This window comes from Papio anubis, chromosome X (assembly GCF_008728515.1).
Source record: "Papio anubis isolate 15944 chromosome X, Panubis1.0, whole genome shotgun sequence".
Classification (NCBI taxonomy): domain Eukaryota; kingdom Metazoa; phylum Chordata; class Mammalia; order Primates; family Cercopithecidae; genus Papio; species Papio anubis.
In genome coordinates this window covers 38933654-38954264 of record NC_044996.1, presented here as the reverse complement: position 1 = coordinate 38954264, position 20611 = coordinate 38933654, and the positions used below count along the sequence as shown (strand labels likewise).

Below are 20611 nucleotides of genomic sequence, written 5' to 3'. Positions count from 1 at the left end.
CAACATTTAATTATTAAATATTTGAGAGATATTCTTTAGGAGTTTAAGAAAGTTAGAATCTTAGTTTGCTGAAATTTATTTAACTTGAACTATGTTGAATTATATTTAAAAATTTGTGCATACATTGACTTACTCACATAATTTTCTCCTTTATTTGTTTACTGTAATAAGTTTTCAAGTTTTATTTTCAAAGTTATGCTGACCTCATGAAATATGTTGTGAAAGAATCCCTTTATTTATTCAAAGAATCTGTGTATGGTTGATGTTATTTTTTCTTACATATTTGGTATCACAAGTAAATACATTTGGATCTACATTGTGCCATCCAAAGAATATAGTATGACATAATATCTCTTTAGATTTAGATTTACATTTTTCCATAAGATTTGGTGGTTATTTTGTTGTTGCTGTTTAATCTTTCTAGTTTTAAATTAAGAGGGTACATGTGCAGGTTTTGTGGTTGTATTTTCATGTAGGACCCGTAACTATCTTGTTAAAAGTTTTAATAAGATTTTTAATGAGTTCTGTCACTGTTGCAAATAGACTATTTTCCCTTTTCTATCTCTAGCACTTGTTCTTGGACTAGTTAAACCTCTAGATTATTTTGTATTTATCTTATATCCAGTCAGACTATTATATTCTCTCAGTTAATCCAGTATAGTTTTTAGAAGAGTCTCCAATTTGCTAGTCCTACAGTCAAATCACCAATAAACAAGAGATCATTTTATACCTTATTTTCCAAAGTTATATAAGTTAGTTTATACTCTTATCACAGTGAAAATTAATAGCATAATGATAATGAGTAATGGGGTAAACTGGCATCTTGTCCAATTTCTAAATTTAATGTAATTGAAATACATTTATTGTATTGCTGTTTATAATATTTGTTGTAGGTTCTTAGTAAGTTATCTTTATCAAAATTAAGGGCACTGCCTTTATCCCTCCGTCATTAAAATTTTAATTAGGAATGACTTCCGTATTTAATCAAATTACTCTTCAATATCTATTAAAAGACCAAAAATTTCTTCACAAATGATAATATAAGGGATATATTGGTAGATTTCATGATAATAAATCACCTTTGCATTCCTGGAAGAACTCTTGTTTTTTTCTGATGTGTTGTTCTTTTGATACTTTATTGGGTTTTCTTTGTTAATATTTCATTTTGAACTTTGAATCTATAATAATGCATGCTATTTTCTCTAGTCTCCTTTTTTAGTGTTTTTCAAGTTTTGCTATTGACACTATATTGTTTTATAAAATGTACTGAGGAATTTTAAAACTTTCATGGCTATTAATCTTTTCATATATGCTAACTTAAAGAGATTAATTATAATTTTTTATTTCCAAGTTCTAGCTTTGGAATTACTTCACAGTTGCCCCCACATTCCCATACATCTTAATTAAATTATCATAATACTGAACTTTTATTCTTTTCTCAGAGGCAAAGATTGTTTACATTACTTCATTAAAATAAAGTCCTTTTGTATTTTCTTTGAACAAAAGAACTGAAAGATCAATGTCTTATATTCAGTCTTTGCCTTTTTTATTATTGGTGGGGATACCTGTGACTGTTGGAGTTATTAAAGGTGGCTCACGCCTGTAATCCCAGCACTTTGGGAGGCCGAGGCGGGCGGATCACAAGGTCAGGAGATCGAGACCATGGTGAAACCCCGTCTCTACTAAAAATAGAAAAAAAAAAAATTAGCCGGGCGCAGTGGCGGGCGCCTGTAGTCCCAGCTACTCGGGAGGCTGAGGCAGGAGAATGGCGTGAACCCGGGAGGCGGAGCTTGCAGTGAGCCGAGATTGCGCCACTGCACTCCAGCCTGGGCGACAGAGCAAGACTCCGTCTCAAAAAAAAAAAAAAAAAAAAAAATCATGTAACATTTGAATGAATGAACAAACATATAAAAATGTCTTATGAAGTGCTATACACAATTTTTTGCCCCTGAAAATAAGATTTCATTTCCCTCAACTATGAATTGGCCTTCCCTATGGGAAGTGTGCTATAGCCTCTTTGCTATGCAACTCCCTTCAAACCTTTGACATATTAATTGTATCAAATAAGGCTGGCTCACATAACGCCACACATTGTTCTATGCACTATGGATAATGGAAAAATAAACAAAAATTACTGACCCAATGGAGCTTATGTTCTAACAGTTATGGCAACAGAATTCTCCACATAGTGATAATCAGGAGATACTTGTGCATTTGAAGCACAATTGGAAATATAATTTCTGCAAGTGAAACATGTCAAGGAGAATACACAAACCCTCCACACAGTCAACTTCCATGGTGGATACAATCTGAGGGAGCTATAAGAAAATGATGAACAATAATGAACTTTTGGTTAGAAGAACTTCTGGTGATGTATTTCCTTTCCTTATTGCACTGGTTGAATTCTAATAATTGGAAATCAATTTCTAGTATGGCAATATAAGCGCTCCTATTGCTAACCTTTTGGCAGATAAAAGCTACTAACTTAGAACAAAACACAAAGAACAACTACCGTAAGGTATTGGACAGGAATCCAAAACGTAGATTTTAGCAATCACAACACTTGGAAGAAAGAAACAACAGTAGTTGAGTTTCCAACTGTCAAGACTTACAACTTAAGAGGAAGATGCAATTTCTGCCATGAGAAGTGTCTAAAACTCCAATAAAAAAAAATTTAGTTTGTTTGTTTAGCTGTGGGAGCTTGTGCCTGTAATCCTAGCACTTTGGGAAGCCAAGACAGGTGGATCACTTGAGGTCAGAAGTTAGAGACCCACGTGGCAACATGGCAAAATCCCATCTCTACAAAAAATACAAAAATTAGCCAGGCAGGGTGTCCAGTGCCCGCAGTCCCAGCTACTCAGGAGGCTGAGATAGTACGATTATTTGAGCCTGGGAGGTGGAGATTGCAGTGAGCTGAAATAGTGTCACTGCATACCAGCCTGGGTGACAGAGCCAGATCCTGTCTCAAAAAAAAAGTCTTCAGTTTTTATGGTCTAAAGAACCAGAGGAATTTGCAAAACTGGAAGGTGAAGGAGCACCTAGGAAAAGGTAGAGACAGAGAGAACCACAAATTCTTCTCTGGGAAACCATAAACTCTGCCTAAATCTCTAGATGACATTTAAACCGTGCTTGCCTGGGATATCCTGCAAGCAGCCTAACAAATGATAAATGAACTGAATTGACATTTGAACTGTAGCCCAAATGAAAGAGATAGCAGTTTGAGTCCAGCCAAGCTGATTGCTGGAAAAAAACAAAAACACAAATACTCTTTGGAGCAAAAGAACCAAATCCAGCATCTCAATGACATAGCATTCACAATGTTTAGTTTACAATCTAAAATATTTTACTTTAAGAAGAAACAGGGAAAGACAACTCATTCACACATGCACTAACACACACACATATATACATACACACGACTTTTAAGAGACCTATCCTGAGAATACCCAGATGTTAAAATTCACAGAGAAAGATTTTATTGCTGCTATTATATTTATATCGATACCATGCTCATAATTATTGAAAATGGGCAACCTCAGAAGATAAATAAAAACAACAAAAATAATTGAATGGCAATTTGTGGGCTAAAAAATAATATGTGAAATATAAAATTATCCTGGATGAGTTTAACAGTATGATGGAGATGACAGGAAAAAAAATAGTGCATTTGAAGATAGATCTATAGAAATCATCTGAAATTAAGATCAAAGAGAAACACATTAAGAAGGAAAATAATGGACTCTCAGGAATCTGTGAAACAATATCAAATGCTCTAACATGCATGTGATTTGAGACCCAGAGAATGAGAGGGAAAATGGGACCAAAAACTATTTGCAAAAATAAGGACTGAAATTTTTTCAAATTTGGTGAAAGTCATAAGTTGACAGACTCATGAAGCTCAGCAAATACCAAGCATCATAAGTATAAATTCTAAGGATTAATCTAAGAAAATTTTACTATCCAAATATGTATGAATAATTCATATAGATTGAAGCAGCACCATTTATAATGGAAAAATGAAAAATGGCGATTTTACTGCCTTTAATAGACATCTAAGAACGCGTTACATACTGGTGAAGGTTGAGAATGTCACCAACCTAAACAAGAGAATTATAAAAGAATAATGAGTTATATAAGATCTCTTAGTAATGGGCAATAACGTTCACATTAAAAGTAGAGGGGTTTGATCACTGCTTCATTATTATCAAGAATGAAGAACCAGTTCATCAGTCTGTATCTTGACATATCCTTCAGCCCATTCTGGAAGAAACCAAAAATGTCCAAAGGAAAGGTGCTGGTTAACCTTCCAGAATATTTCAACAGCCACATTTCACCTTGCTTTTCCTTACTTCCCCAAGAAAACAAGATTATGAATTGTTGAATTGTTTGTTTATCCTGTAAGGTAGTCATGCCTACTAAGATTGCATAGGAGAAGAGCCCAGTATCTAAGATAATTCTCACTAACAACTCCAATGGACTAGAATATGACACATCATAAAACAATTCACCAATAGCAGACTTAAAAGTTGATTTTTTGCCTGATTCATTTGCTAGATTCTAGATGCCAATTACAAACACTTTAAACTTTTAATGATGCTCCTATATGGAAACTTTAGTACTACTGAAAATATAGATCTCGAGTTTTCAAGTAAGAATACCAATGTTAAAAACAACTTAGTTGGGGCCGGGCACGGTGGCTCAAGCCTGTAGTCCCGGCACTTTGGGAGGCCGAGGCAGGCCGATCACAAAGTCAGGAGATTGAGGCCACCCTGGCTAACACGGTGAAACCCTGTCTCTGCTAAAAATACAAAAAATCAGCCAGGTGTGGTGGTGGGCCCCTGTAGTCCCAGCTACTCAGGAGGCTGAGGCAGGAGAATGGCTTGAACCCGGGAGGCGGAGCTTGTAGTGAGCCGAGATCATGCCACTGCACTCCAGCCTGAGTGACAGAGGAGACTCTGTCTCAAAAAAAAAAAAAAAAAAAAAATTTTTTTTACTTGGAATGTTTTACTAATTTTGACACCAGCTCAAAGCCTCAAAGTCAAACTTAATGCCACACCAAAGACTATCATGAAAATGGCAACAGTAATTCATCTGGTAACTGTTAAAAGTAAAAATAACAAGAGTTTCTGCCACTTATTAATCTTTACTTCTAGTATCTAACAAAATGTTTGGCACATAGAAAACAAATAGCTAACATAGGGAAAATTAAGGAATAAATAGATAACATTAAAGTAATTTATATGAGGAGGAACTTTAGTGTTCTGTCTCTCCAAAAGAGCAACAAAATGACCTGGAAATAATTGTCAGAATCAACTATTATGAAACTCAAACATCAAATCAAAAATTTAAAACAAGGTAATGCTAAATGAAGAAGAAACCCACTGCTTTGCAGTAAGGGAGCGCTGTAGCATTTTAAGCCGCCTGCCACCATATCCCATTTCCACATACGCAGCTAATTTGAGTATGAAAGCCTGCGCTCCTGATGCAAGTTGCTAGTGCCAAAGAAATACAGATTTTTTCCTCAAAGAAATGTGCTTGTCTTTTTAGACTTCTCTGATGGCCCCCTGAAGGACTGGGACAATAACGTGCCTTTGTTTTGCCTGACTAAGAGCATTTCCAGGGCTCAGATGATGTTTTGGTTGGAGTTTGCCGAAACTATTAAAAGACACAAGCATTGTTTGCAACAGACTAGGACAAGTAACGCTAGACCACACAAACAAGAAACAGGTTGAATGGCCTGGGAAGAAAGAGGTTGGGAATAGAGATACATTGAGAATGAAAACTTTATTTTTAAGGCACTCAAATATAACAGAATGGAAAAAGCTACACATGACATGCCTAAGGATGTCAGAATGCTTAGAAAAAGCCTGGAAAGACACTATTCTTCCACCTCTGGCTGGGCTGTCCATAAGCCTCTGAGATTCTGCTGAAGCATAAAGTTGAGACTAAGGCAGAGTTATAAACAACCTTATTAAGCATTGAAGGAAGGTCCCAAACAGAGCCAACCTGCAAAAAGTAAGAAAGTATTTATTCCTTTTGTTTCTTTGCCTACCGGTATTTAACAAACCCCTGTAAAAGTGCTAGGAACCACCAAACTAACAGGATGCTGATTTTAGCTGCCACAGAAGACTGAGAAAACAGAAAACACACTTTATAAAAATAGTTTTGAAAAATCACTAAACAGGCAAACAAAATCAGTCCACAAGTAGCAACAACTTCAGGAAGGGAAGAAAATCTGATTTACAGATCTGCCACATTGTAATATTAAGATGTCCAAGTTTTACCAAGATTAAAAAGTATGCAAATAAACTAGAAAGTATGACCTATTTTCAGAAAACAAAATAGAATAGAAACTGATCATTAGGAAGTCCAAGCATTGGACTTAATAGACAAAGACTTTACATCAACTGTCTCAAATGTGCTCAAAGAGCTGAAGGAAACCATGGAGTAAGAATTAAAGCAAACCAGAAGAACAATGTCTCAAGGAATAGAGAATATAATTAAAGGGATAAAATTGTAAAAAAAAAAATGGAAATATGGTGGCTAAAAATTATAATAAATGAAATGAAACATTCACATGAGGGAATCAACAGCAGAATTTAGCAGACAGAAGAAAGAATCAGAGAACATGAAGACAGGTCAGTTGTGATTATCCAGTCCAAGGAGCATAAAGAGAAAATAATAAAGAAAAATGAGCAATGCCTAAGGGACCTTTGAGACACTATCAAGTGTACCAATATATGCACAATGAGATTTCCAGGAGATGACAGATTAAAAGAATCAGAAAAAAATATTTAAAGAAATAATGACTACAAGTTTTCCAACTTTGAATAAAGACATGACTATAAATCCAGGAAGCTCAATGAATGCTAAGCAAGAATTACTCCAAAATATCCAAACCAAGGCACAGTATGAGCAAACTCTTGAAAGACAAAGAGAGAATCTTAAAAGCTGCAAGAGACAAACATCTTATCACATACCAAGTATCTTTAACAAGTTTAACAGTGAATTTCTCTTCAGAAACCATAGAGGCCAGAAAGCAGTGAGATGACATATTTAAAGTACTGAAAGAAAAACTGTCAGCTAAATGCTCTAAATCTGGCAAAGCTATCCTTCAAAAATAGAGAAATTAAAATACTCCTGGTAAAAGAGCAAAAACAAAAACAAAAAATCAGAGGGAGTTAACTACTAGTGGACCTACCCTAAAAAAAAAAAAAAATGCTAAAGGGGGTCCTTCAGGATGAAATGAAAGGATACCAAAAAGTACCTTGAAGGCATATAAAGAAATAAAAAACAATAAAAGTAACTACAAAGCAAATATAAAGTCCAGTGGAATTGTACTATGGATTTGTTACACCTGTTTTGACTTTCTATTTCCTTTAAAAGGCAAATACATAAAACAATAATTATAAATCTATATTAATGAGCATGAAATATATAAAAAATGTAATTTATGACAATAACAACATAATAAAGGATGAAGATGTAAAGAAGCAAAATCTTTGTATACTATTGAAACTAAGTATCTATAATTAAAACTTGATTGTTACGGAAGAAAGATTATAATTGTAATCCCCAGGTTAACCAAAGTGAAAAATTAAAATAATACAAAGAGAAAGAGACAAAAAGAGAATCCTTACAAAAAAATCAGTTAATCACAAAAAAATTACTTAATCACAAATGAAGACAGTGACAGAAACAATAACAGTATATGTTATAGATAAAATGGTGCAGGTGTCTTTTCTTTACTGTAATTACTTTAAATGTAAAGAAATTAAGTTTTCCAGTTAAAAGGCAGACACTAGCAAAATGGATAAAAATACATGATCCAATTATATGCTTTCAATAAGAGACTCACTTTAGACATAAGGACACATGTATGTTCAAAGTGAAAGGATGGAAAAAGATATTCCACACAAACGGTAACCAAAAGAGAGTTGAGGTGGCTAAACTTGTCAGACAAAATATAATTTAAGAAGAAAGTTGTTGTGAAAGACAAAGAAAAATACCATCTATTGATTTCAAGCCATCAAGAACATATAACAATTATAAACATATATGCACCTAACAACAGAGCCCAACAATTACAGAAGTGAAAAATAAAAGAATTAAAGGGAGAAAAAGATAGATCTATAAACCCCACATTGGGTGTCAGATATTGTGGGATCTGGCCAGCAGCCTGCAATGCAACAGGGCTCTTTCTTTGTTCCCAGGCAGATTGGCAGGTCAAGAAATAATAGACACACACAAGATAGTGAAAGCTGGGTCCCGGGGGCTCACTGCCTTCTGGTCCCACGGTGCTGCCAATGCACTGGATATGCCTGCCTTTGTTATTAAGTTTAGTGAGGGTGGGGGTAGGTTAGTGAGGGATTTAGGCTCATTTGATTATGAGGTGAGATGGTCACATGGGGAAGAAGTAATTCTTTAACATAACATCTGTATGCAGAAGTACAGTATACAGAGACAAGAATTTACATTACAGTGTGTGCATTAGTAATCAGTAAAGTAACAGAGCCTTAAAACAGAAACACAGTCTTTCCATAACCTATGATTAGCAAGATATTAATCAGCAGTAACAGCTGCAGGAAAAGCTGGTTACAAACAATTCATAGAAACAAGACATGAAGCTAGACAACCAGTTAGACCAGAAATTCTCAGAAAGGAGTATGACTTAACCCTAAAGAGGCCTAGAAGAGCCATGGCAAGATTAGGGCGTTTATAGCCCTATCTTATCCATATGGATAGGCACCCCTGATGCATCCGTTTATAGGCTTTCCACAAGGGTCGCATTCCATTCCCAGAGCTATGAACATCTGCTTTTCTGGGATAGGAATCTTGGTGATGTGAAACCTCCCTGACTGCAGGTCCATTCATAGGCTCTCTGCAGGGGTAAGCACATCATGCGCTGTTGGCTCATTCTGGCAGTCCAACCTGGCATTGTCTTTACACAATCCTGCATGCAATTTGGTATTTACAATAATCAGGAGCATTTCATCTTTTATTCCATAGCAATAGTTTTAGGGGTCTCCCTACAGATATTAATACTCCATTTTCAATAATGGACAGAACAACAAGACAGGAAATCAATGAGAAAAATAGAGGACTTGAACAACACTATAAAACAACAAATTCTAACAGACAAATATAGAACATTCCATCTAATAACAACAATAAATACATTTTTTCTCCTGTGCACATGGAACATTCTCTGGCATAGACCATAAGTTTTACCACAAAACAAATGTCAATACATTTAAAATATTATTATTATTCAAAGTATCCTAATACATTTAAAATATTATTATTCAAAGTAGAAATCAGCAACAGAAAGAAAACCAAAAAATTTACAAATATGCAAAAATTAAACAATATTAAACAACCAATAAGTGAAAGAAGAAAATACAAATGAAATTCAACAATATTTGGAGAATGGCAGAATGAAAACTTAATATACCAAAAAATTATGGGATGCCTCAAAAACTGTGCTCAGAGGGAAATTTATACTTGTAAATGGCTACATTTAAAAATAAAATGAACTCAATTAATGACCTAACTTTATAAGATAAGAAACTAGAAAAGAAGAACAAGTTTAACCCAAACTCACAAAATAACTGAAATGATGAAGATTAAAGTGGAAATTTAAAAAACAGAGAATAGGAAAAACATAAAGACAATTAATAAAACCAAAAGCTGTTTTTCTTTTTTTGAAAAGATCAAAAAAGTTGACAAATCTTGAGATAGACTAAGGAAAAAAGAGAAGACACAAATTACTAAAATCAGAAATGAAAATGGGGGCGTTACTATTAACCTTACAGAAATTAAAAAGAGTGGCTGACCAATCCTCCTGGTGTGGTTGCTCATGCCTGTAATCCTAGCACTTTGGGAGGCCAAGGTGGGAGGATTACTTGAGCCCATGAGTTCAAGACCAGCCTAGGCAACATAGTGAAAACCCATCTCTACAAAAAAAAAAATTAAAAATTAGACAGGCATGGTGCCACATTCTTGTTGCCCCAGCTACTCAGGAGGCTTAGTTAGGAGGATTGCTTGAGCCTGCAGTGAGCCATTATTGCACCACTGCAAACTAGCCTGGACAACAGAGCAAGATCCTATCTCAAAAAAATAAAATAAAATAAAAGGATTATAAAACAATACAATGAACAATTATACACCAGTAAATTAAATAACCTGCATGAAATGTAAAAATTTCTAAAAACACACAGGCTACCAAAAGTGACTCAAGAAGAAATAGAGAATCTGAAGAGTCATATAAAAAGTAACAGCATTGAATCAGTAATCAAATACCTCTCAACAATGAAAGTTCAAGACAAGAAATTTTCCTTTTGAATTTAACCAAACATTTCAAAAATTAACACCAATTCTTCTCAAAGTCTTCTAAAAAGTAGAAGATGAAGAAACATTTTGTAATACATTCTATTAGACCGGCACTGTCTTAATATCAAAGCCAACTAAAGATGTTACAAGAAAACTGTAGATTAGTATTGTTTATTAACATAAATGCAAAAGTCTTCAATAAAATACTGGCAAACTAAATTCAGCACCATATTATATACCCATTACTAAATGGTATTTATCACAGGGATTCAACATACAGAAACTAATCAATGTAATGTATCACATTAATAGAATGAAGGTATGCAAACCACATGATTATGTCAATTGATGTAGAAAAAGCATTTGCAAAACTCCATCACTTTTTTATGATAAAAAAATTTTCAACAAACTAGGAATAAAAGAAAATTTCCTTGACAAGCATTTATAAAAAACAAAAATGAAAACAAAACCCAGTCAATAGTGAAAGACTGATTTTCCTCTAAGATCAGGGAAAAAAGGCAGAATGCCCACCTTCATTACTTCTATTTATCATGGTACTGAAAATTCTATGTAGAGAAATTCGGCAAAGAAAGGAAATAAAAGGGAGAGGAAAATTGAAAAAGAATAAATAAAATTATTTCTATTTGCAGAAGACATTATCTTATATATGGAAAATCCCGAAGAGTCAACACAAAACATAGATCTAATAAATGAATTCAGCAAAGTTGCAGGACATTGGTAGCTCTATACACAGCGATTAACAATCCATGAAAGAATTTAACAAAACAATTCTATTTGCAACAGTTTCCAAAAAAAAAACAACCCTCAATTGATAACAGCAACAGCCACAAAGAAGAATTAAGTATTGATACATGCTACGAAATAGGTAAACCTCAAAAACATTAGCTAGGTGAAAGAAGCCAGATACAAAAAGTCACAAATTGTATGATTCTATTTATATTAAATATCCAAATTAGTTAAATCCATAAAGAAAGAAAGCAAATTAGAGATTACCAAGGGCTGGTTGACTGGAGAGTGGGGAGTAACTGTTTAACGGTATGCAGTTTCCTTTCGGAGTGATGAAATGTTTCTGAAGTAGAGACAGGTGCTAGTTGCACAATATTGTGAATGTACTAGATGCCATTGGATTGTACACTATAAAGAGATTAATTTTATGTTGTTTAAAGTTTACCTCATTAAAATGTATGTCACACTGACAGTATCATTATCATGATGATCATCATCATCACTACGGAAAATAATGCTTCCTAAATTTCACTTTCTTTAAAAGGTTTATATATGAGTGGAAAATATAAGCAGACTAAAATTTAAGACTATAGTCAGTACAATTTGGATGACATGTTCTTGTCTTCTCTCTGCTCTCTTTCAGATTATGTCTGGCCACTACCTAGATATTTGTGCCCCGTCTGGATTTCTTTAGATGTTTTATTTTCAACAGCGTCCATCATGCACCTCTGCGCTATATCGCTGGATCGGTATGTAGCAATACGTAATCCTATTGAGCATAGCCGTTTCAATTCGCGGACTAAGGCCATCATGAAGATTGCTATTGTTTGGGCAATTTCTATAGGTAAATAAAACTTTTTGGCCATAAGAATTGCAGCGGCTATGCTCAATACTTTCGGATTATGTACTGTGAACAACGTACAGACGTCGACTGGTAACATTTGCGTTTGATCGGGTTCTTTTATTTAGTAATTATTCTTAACCTATTTATCTGATATTTAGGTTAACAATAATGAAAGGAATGTAATGTGTATTATATGTAAATATAAAGTTTCCATTTATGCTGCTAAATTATTTTATGCGTTAGGATGCCAATGAATTCTGCAACACAGATACAAAATATTTGAAATATTTGAAATGCTTTGAAAATGAGAAAGACATAAAGTCTAATTAAATTAAAGTCTAAATTTTAAAAATATAACTTTCAATCTTATCTTGAAAAGTTACATGTATCCCAGAATATTAACCTTAGTATTTTTATTCTGAATTCCTATCCTTTTCAGTAGAAAAATTAATAATACAATCTAAATCTTCATGACGTAAATATTTCTAAATTTCCATTGCTATGACACCTAAAATGTACTATTTTCTCTCAGTTTTAATTGTCTTCTTGAATTCTGGGTATACAAAAAGAAAAAAAAGATACTTGTTTCTTTAAAGATTTGTAGCAGTTTAAAGGGAAAGAAATGATTATTTATGGCTTATATCTGAGGTATTCATAAATGCCTTAACAGTGCTAATATTAAAGCCAAGAAATTTAAACAATTGGAATTTAGGGGTTTTACATTCCTGTTTTTTTCCTCTTCCAGTTGGAGTTTAACTTATGTCCCATTAAATAATTTTTCTTCAAATTTATGTTTTTGTAAAAGATTCAGGTAAAGTGTGCAACAAGATCAATACTTCTATTTAATCTTCACTAATATGATCTAAATATTTTGACTCTGGGTTTATTGATCAAATACATTTAAGTTTTAAGATTGCTCTATTGTAGATTGTTCCGCCTGTGTATAGCACAGACACCTTTGAATAAAAAGTCGTGAAGCTTGTCCCAAAAGAAAAAAAAAGGAATTTACATAACAAATTGACTTACAAATTCAAGGGTTCACAGATTTTGCCCCGGCCATCCCAAAGAGTTCATCTAAAAAGATACCAGCTTTTATGGGGCTTACAAAGGAAATACACAGACAAAATAGAATATTGTTGCATCAGCTTCTAGTAATGAAAGACTGAGTAATTTGCAATGACTCTTGTGCTAAAGGCAAATAAACACATGGATAAAATACTAAAAGCCCTGAGAAGCTAATGAAGTAGAAATTGTTATTGGCTAAGATCCAGAAAAAGACAAAAACCCAAGAAAAATGATTATGACTTCTAGTTCACTTTTGCCAATGATGCATGATAAACCTGACGATATGACTGACAGGTGGAGACGATCATTTCTGACTCACAAGCAAAGGAGACTAAAGTAGGAATACAGAGTCTGGCAAGGGCCAATCAACCTGAATTTAATTCTGGGATCACAAAGAACCAGACACTAGGAATAAGGATCGACCAGGATTAAATCACCATAGACACGGAATTCAGTCTTCGTCATCTATGTAAATGAGAGAAATCTTGGGCCTTAAAATTGGATTAAGATGATTTTATATTATTCAGGTTTCCAATTTTGGGGCATAAACAAACAAAAAAAACCATCATCCTAGGTTTCAACTTATTTCTTTCAATAATTTTCAAATGCTGTCACTGAAATACAATGATATGCAGATATATGAAGAGACAATACAACATGAATCAGGTATGGGACAATAAAAGATAATAGAAATAAACTACGAACATTTCAGATAATTGAATTATCAGACATAGACTTTAAATAATTATTTAGAATGTGCACATGGAAATTACATGCTGATCTTAAACACTTCAGCAAGAAAGTGCGAACTATAAAGAATGACATTAAGATTTGAGAAACACCTAGAAAATATGGAGCTTAAGCATAGTATGAAAAACTAAGGGCCAGGTACAGTGTCTCACACCCGTAATCCCAGCACTTTGGGAGGCCGATGCAGGCGAATCACTTGAGGCCAGGGGTTCAAGACCAGCCTGGACAACATGAGGAAACCCCATCTCTACTAAAAATACAAAAATTAGCCAGCTATGGTAGCACACGCCTATAATCCCAGCTACTTGGAAGGCTGTGGCGGGACGATCACTTGACTCCCAGAGGTCAAGTCTGCAGTGAGCTGAGGTCATGCCACTGCACTCCAGCCTGGGCAACAGAGTGAGACTCTGTCACACACACAAAACAAATTAATTAAAAAATGAAAACCTAAGAACTCTGTAGCAGATTAGAGATGGTGAATTTCCAAATTTACAGAAGATTACTATAAAATAATAAAAATTAGCTGGGTGTAGTGGTATGTGCCTGTAGCCCTAGCTGCTCAGAAGGTTGAGGCAGGAAGATCACTTGAACTCAGGCATCTTGAGGCTTCAGTGAGCTACGATCATGCCACGACACTTCAGCCTTGGTGAGAGAGCAAGACTCTGTCCCTGCAAATAAAAGATAAAATGAAATAATAAAATAAATCCAAAAGGAGCCAATAAAAGATAGAAAACAATCAAATGTATACTAAATGGCAGAATTAAAACCAAACATATCCTTAATTACATTAATCACTAAGGATTCCAGGACTGTCATATAGGCTTTCAGAAAAATAAGACAATTATATGTTACAAAAGGCATATGTAAAGCCTAAGGCAAGTAAAAGGATGAAAACAAACAAAAAAATTCCTCCATTTAAACACTATCCAAGAGAAAGACTGTATAGTTATATTAATATTGGTCAAAATAGACTTTTTGGCAAAAACCAAATACTCCAGTAACAGAAGATTACTTAATGATGAAAGATTTAATACACCTGGAAGACAATGTAATAAATTTGTATGTAATTATATGTAGATACATATGTAATATACATAGTATATACATTATAAAGTAAAAGAGCACAGAACTTCAGGGACAGATAGACAAGTCTGCAGTCATGGCATATGATCTTAGCACATCCTTCTCAGCGATTGTATGAAAACAATTAACAAACCTGAACTCACTGACAAGTGAAGAATACATATTCCCATCATTGCACAAGAAATATTTATCAAAACTGACCATAAAGTAATTCCTCAATATATTTCAAAGGGTTGGAATAAATTGTTTATTCTTTGACTGAAATTCAAAAGAAATAGAAATGACTTGAAAATAGTAGAAAAACCTTCATATATTTGGAAATTAAGAAATTGTTTCCCAATAAACTTTGGCCTAATGGATTTCAAGTCCATTGATGATTCTTCCCTAAGCTATTTATTACTAAGGTGATACAATGATAATTTTTCTCACTTTATTATTCTTTCTGCCTTTATTTGTTGGTATTATACTGTAAGGAAGGGCTTTCCCTCCAAGTCTTTGTTATTTATTAGTTCATGTTGGTGGGGACTCCTGGATTCTTTTGTATTCAGTGTAATATATATGATTCATGATTGCCCTTAATTATTTTGATGCTCAAATTGTCTCATATTTTTCTAATAAGAACTCCTTTTCATATACCCCATCAGCTTTTGAGCATTTGCCAGACTCACCTTTTACTTCCCATGCTTCAGTTCCAAAATTAGTCATTTCTTAAAAGAAACTCTTTTAGTGGGCAATTGTTTTATAAAGCAAGATGTAGAAGCTCAGTAAGGTCATTGCTAATATCATTGCTCCTATATATCAATACCTTTAATCCCAATCCATGAACACAGGATTCTTTTGCTGCTTTCCAATTCCTTATTTTTCCTCATTTTTCTCACAGTAAGTTTGTCCGCAAACCACTGATATATTTATTATTTATATTTTCTATATCCTATAATACAACAAATTACTTTCAGAATTTCTATACACATACCACTACCAATAAATGAAATGCTATGTTTAAATTTTCATTGCAGTTTTATCTTTAGAATGATTTCCACCAAGAGCATATAGTCAAAGCATTGTATTCAAAATGCTGGAATTAGTTTGAATTTTTATAGTCAAAGCATTGTCTTCAAAATGCTGGGATTAGTTTGAATTTTTTTTCTCCGTGGTTGTGATACCAATTGTTCACATTTGGGGATTTTGTTTTGTTTTTGCATGCATTCCCCAACCTTGTTGACTCTATTTTTTAATATGTAAAACCTTAATATGATTCTCCAACAGTCAAAACTAGGCAAATAATATACTCAGAGAAGAGTCAGCTCCTCTTCTATTCCTTGGTTAACCTGTTCATTAGTTTCTAGGGCATACTTCTTGAGTTTATTTTTGCAAAAATTGATTATACACAAATACACATATTGTTATTTTTTCATTCTTAAATTAAAATATAAAATGCTACATACAAATTAATACTTCGTTTTGTTTTGTTCTTTTACTTGGTAATATGTCCTGGGAATCACTCTATCAATTCGTAAGATGATAGCTATGCACCCAACTTTATCATGTAAATGGCCTAAATACTCCAATTAAAAGCTAAATTCATTCTATTATTTTTTTACACTCACTAGTAATAGATTTTGTAGATATACTTTATTTAACCAATCTTCTGTGTATAATCAAGTAAGTTGTTTCCAATATTTGGAAGTTAACAATAATTCTACTAGGAATAATTGTGTGTGTGTGTGTGTGTCTGTCCTGTGTGTGTGTGCGTGCATGTGTGTCTGTCCTGTGTGTGTGTGTGAGTGTGTGTGCGCAGTCATGTGTGTGTTTCATATTGTTGGAAGTTTCTCTTTTAAATAAATTCTTGCTCAAATGTATTCAGAATTTATATTCTAAATAAATTCTTATATCAGGAGTTGATTGATCAAGGGGTATATGTAGTAAGGGGTTGAACCATTTTGCATTCCCACCAGCAATGCAAGAAAGCCTCTGTTTCCCCAAAGCCTTGCTAATGAAGTTTATTTTCAAACTTTTTAAATTTTGCAAAATCCCATAAGTGAGAAATGTTACCTCAGTGTAGTTTTAATTTGCATCTATTTTATTTGACTGAAGTTCATATGATTAAACGTATGAAAACCACTTAAGTGCCATTGCTAAATCAGTTTTAAGTGTGATTTTGCTCATTTTTTCTGATTTTTTTACATTTTTATTTCTTAATTTTAATAGCTCTTTATAAATTATAGACACTCACCATTTTACATGTTATAAATGAAAACATCATCTGTTTGCTATGTGATATAGTTATGGTATTTTGCCATACAAAATTATTTTATTTTCATGTAGTTCATCTTGTCAATCAGATTTCCTTTTTATGTTGACAGTAATAGCAACAAATCCTTTCCCCAATAAATCACACATATTTTTCTCATTTTTTACATTTAGACGTCTGATACATTTGGAGTTTATTATTGTATGTTGTGATATACACATTCAATTTTAGTCTCTTAAAACTAATTCTTCCATTGTCTCATGCCATTTATTTTAAAAGTCCATCTGTCCTGTGATTTGAGATGCCATCTTTATAATATATTAGATATTCTTATATGCCTGGACCTGTTTCTGAAGTTTACATTCTATTCCACTACTCTATCTAACCAAATGCCAATTTCACACTTTTAATTATAAATGCTATTACATAAATATTATTATTTGACATGGTTAGTCCCTATTCATTAGGCATTTTTTATAGGTTGTATAGACATTATTGAAAGTTTAATTTTCCATATTAATGTTAACATTAGCTTGCCTTGTTCTACTCTAAAAACCTGGATAGTTTGATAGGGATCTCCTTAAATTTATAATTTAATTTAAGAAAAAATGAACAACTGAATTTTAAAAATGCTTTCTCTAATCTATATACTAATTTAGGTGGTGGTGTAGCGGGATGGGCCGCAGACAAAACCTCTCACACACCAACTTGTAGAAGGAAGGGCTTTATTCAGCTGGGAGCATCGGCAAGCTAACGTCCTAAAATCCGAGCTCTCTGAGTGCACAATTTCTGTCCCTTTTAAGGGCTTATAACACTAAAGATTTCACATGAAAGAGTCATGATTGATTGAGCAATCTAGGGGATACGTGACAGGGGTTTCATGCACTGGTAGTCAGAATGAAATATAACAGAGCAGGGAGTTTCACAGTGTTCTTCAACACAATATATAATGTCTGGAATCTATGGATAACATTGGTTTCTTAGTCATGAGTTGATTTTTAATTACTAGGTTTAGGCCAGGCAGGCCCAGGCCTGGTTTTCGGCCTGGCGCCGGGCTGCCTGTCTTTGGTTTCACTTCCTTGGTGCTTTACTTAAAAGAGGTACTGAGTATAAAACAATATAAAACAATGTGAGAGGGTCTCTCTCTTCCCTCAGTGGCCACTTTGTCTTCCAAACCTATATGTCACTCTCACGTCTTCCTTATCAACATTTATAATACATCTCATAAGAATCAATTTTTTAGCTTTGCCACACAACCAATCTGTCTTCTACGCATTCACTAGTGACTACTTAATTGTTTAATTTATGAATTCTCAAACTTTTTGGTCTCATGATCTCTGTATACTCAAATATTATTAAGGATTCCAAAGAGTTTGCCTTTATATGAGTTATATCCATCAGCACTTAATGTCTTTGAAATTAAAATTAAAATTTTAAATTATTTTTGTCTACTTTTATTTAAAATAACAGTAGTAAACCAATTACATGTTAACATAAATAATTAGTTCTGTAAAAAAAGCTATATTTTCCAAAACAAAATCAGCAAGAAGAGTGACATTGTTTTACAGGGTTTTCTTTTTTAAATTTGCATAAATTTAGGGGGTACCAGTGCAGTTTTGATACATGGATATAGAGTATAGTGGTGAAGCCTGGGCTTTTAGTGTAACCATCACTCGGTAATGTACGATGTACCCATTAAATAATTTCTCATCCCTCTCACCATATACAAAAATTAACACAAGATGGATGAAATCCTTAAATGTGATATCTGAAACTACAAAAACACTAGAAGAAAACCTAGGAAAAAGCTCTGCTGGACATTGGCCTAGGCAAAGAATTCATGACCAAGACCTTGAAAGCGCAAACAACAAAAACAGTAATAGACAAATGGGGTTTAAACTAAAAAGCTTCTGTGCAGAAAATAAATAATCCACAGAGTGAACAGATAACCTGCAGAATGGGAAAAAATATTGCAAACTATACATCTAACAAGGGACTAAAATCCAGAGTCTATAAGGAACTCAAACAACTCAACAACAACAAAAGACAACCCCATTAAAAAGCGGGGAACAGACATGAACAAACGTTTTTCAAAAGAAGGCATACAAATGGCTAACAAGCATAAGAAGAAAATGCTCAATGTCACTAGTCATTAGAAAAATGTTTTACAGTTTTTCAAGGTTCTTTAATCATCTGACTTAATAGAAGGTAGCTAGATTCTCATCTCTGTTTTTTTCATCTAATTTATTGCAACAATTTGCTGTGGTATATAATTGTGGTCATTCTTATTTGACAGTGCACTAAACCTCAGCAAGTAGTAGATTCTTAAGTTCTGTGGCAATGTGCAATCAGAAACCAAATCACTGACTGTTACATTAAAATCCACTAATGTATCTTGAAATGGATATTTCAAATGAATACTTTACTTCAGTACTTCAAATGGATATTTTACCCATGATTTATATTGTGACATCAGGCATAGGTCATTAAGAAAATATTGGTTCACTGAGTTACGCATATTTTCTCAATGTTGGTATATTTTACTATGCAATGTCAAAAATCACATACATTGATAATTTTCATCAATCTTAATGGAAAAATCTTAAGATATTGGGAAAGTTCAAGCTCCCAGGGATGAATAGACATTTTCCAAAAATTATATTATTCACTTGACACCTCAGATTTTATCACTGGCAGCAAATAGCATCTATTTTTTGCTTAACTTGACAGGCTCAAGTCATCCGTTATTGAGAAAGTAGCTGCCAAATACTCAAATCTGAATAACTCTAGTGTGTCTGGTAGTCATTTATTCAAGTAAAGATGTTAGTCTATGAAAAAATACCTGGCTGGTTAATCTTGCAACTCTAACAATTGCATAGGTACTTTTTCTCAAAGCAACCATCTTACATCAGTATGCAGAAGATGTGCTCTTCCTATACTTCTCATTTTCTTACATGGGTTCTTAAGAAGATGTGTATTCACACCTTGAAATTTAATAAAATTAATATTTTTTACTACTTCATAAAGTATATTCTTAAGTAAAACTGGCTTCTTTCCCCAAAAGTACACAGTGATAAAAAATACAATAACTTCTTGTGCAGTTTGGTGTCACTTGCTTGATTCATGCCAAGGCACCTGCAGTTTCACCCACCATTACAGTGGCATTATCAGTAAAATTGTAAACACAATGAAAATAGCAAATAACATATTACTATTTCTATGAAAGTAATTTCAAAATACTTTTGACTTTATGAAACTGTTGAAAAGGTTTCAGAGACACATACATGTTCATGGAACACACTTTAAAAACTAGGTTTCCAATGCTAGCTCCCTTTGTGGCATTTCATATGGTCAATGATATTTTCTTCATAAGTCTCTGATTCTTTGCTAGCTATGACACAATTTTCATTTGGTTTCCTTTTCTCCTATCTCTCTGTCTGCTCCAATTCATTTTCTTAATTTTCTGCTTTGTCCCCATTCTTCCCCAGGTTTCTGTTCCTTCCAATTGCTTACACACTTTTCCTGGCTTGCATCATCCA

The 20611-nt window shown here is 33.6% G+C and overlaps 1 protein-coding gene across 2 annotated transcripts in view; it reads left to right on the top strand.

Moving 5' to 3' along the window:
- Positions 1–20611, top strand: part of HTR2C (5-hydroxytryptamine receptor 2C) — a 179792-nt gene that overhangs the window by 104415 nt on the left and 54766 nt on the right. The window contains exon 3 of one of the 2 annotated variants that reach the window (XM_021932553.2): positions 11723–11923. In XM_021932553.2, coding sequence (XP_021788245.1) covers positions 11723–11923 — 201 coding nt within the window. The remainder of the gene's footprint in view (positions 1–11722; positions 11924–20611) is intronic. The other variant, XM_021932554.2, reaches the window with a different exon arrangement.